The sequence below is a fragment of the Gavialis gangeticus genome, unplaced genomic scaffold, assembly GCF_001723915.1.
Source record: "Gavialis gangeticus isolate Ggan-Ray unplaced genomic scaffold, GavGan_comp1, whole genome shotgun sequence".
NCBI classification, from domain to species: domain Eukaryota; kingdom Metazoa; phylum Chordata; order Crocodylia; family Gavialidae; genus Gavialis; species Gavialis gangeticus.
In genome coordinates this window covers 2,158,685-2,159,514 of record NW_017728991.1, presented here as the reverse complement: position 1 = coordinate 2,159,514, position 830 = coordinate 2,158,685, and the positions used below count along the sequence as shown (strand labels likewise).

Genomic DNA, 830 nt, shown 5'->3' with positions numbered 1-830 from the left:
GGAGGGGCTGAGGGGGAAGGGGCAGGTGTGAGGAGGGTGGGGTCATGAGGGGAGGAGCTACGAGGGGCTCCATGAAGTATGGGGGCAGGGACCATAAGGGGCAATGTGGGGGGCAGGTGCAGGGGGGGTCATGAAGGGCCAGGAGGGGGTGGGACCATGGTGGGGAAGGGCACTGGCTGTCAACCCCCCTCCCCCCAGCATGTCCCTGTGGGATTCCACCCCCAGGACCCTCCTATGAGTTGAGGGCTGCTTCCTCCTCCCCCCCACACACGCAGGGTGTCCCCCAATTCCTCTGTACCCCCTGCCCCGGCGGCGCTGGGAGGCTGAGGCCGACACGAGCCATCCCCCTGGGTCATTAGTGCTCCGCCAGGGTGGTCCAGCCGCGGCTGGGGCCGGGGGAGCTGCCATGCCCCCGTCCCTGGGCCCAAGACAAGCGGCTTGTCCCTTGTCGCCCCGCACAGGCCACACTGGCCTCGCAGGAGACGTTGTACATCCTGGCGGCGCAGATCAAGCTGCTGCTGGAGGTGCCCGAGAGGGTCTGGAGCGCCATGGAGGCCTCCCAGTACCTGCAGGCCACGCGGCTCTACCTGCTCTGCTGCCACCTGCACGGGCTGCTGCGGCTGGACTCCGCTGGCTCGTGCTACAGCCCCGTCCTCGCGCGCTTCCCCATCCTCGTGCGGCAGGTGGCGGCCGCCACCCACTTCAGGTAGGCCGCCCGGCTAGCTGCGCCCGGGTCCATTTCTTCCGCAAAGCATTTCACTGCTTGAACCCTCAGCCGGCACCTCCCAGAGCCCTGTTCAACCCTCATGCCCTGACCTGCCTTCGGGGGG

The 830-nt window shown here is 68.4% G+C and overlaps 1 protein-coding gene across 1 annotated transcript in view; it reads left to right on the top strand.

The window, feature by feature from the left end:
• The window catches only part of COG1 (component of oligomeric golgi complex 1), a 16,303-nt gene that overhangs the window by 869 nt on the left and 14,604 nt on the right, over positions 1-830 (top strand). The window contains 1 exon segment of the mRNA XM_019516086.1: positions 435-706. Coding sequence (XP_019371631.1) covers positions 435-706 — 272 coding nt within the window.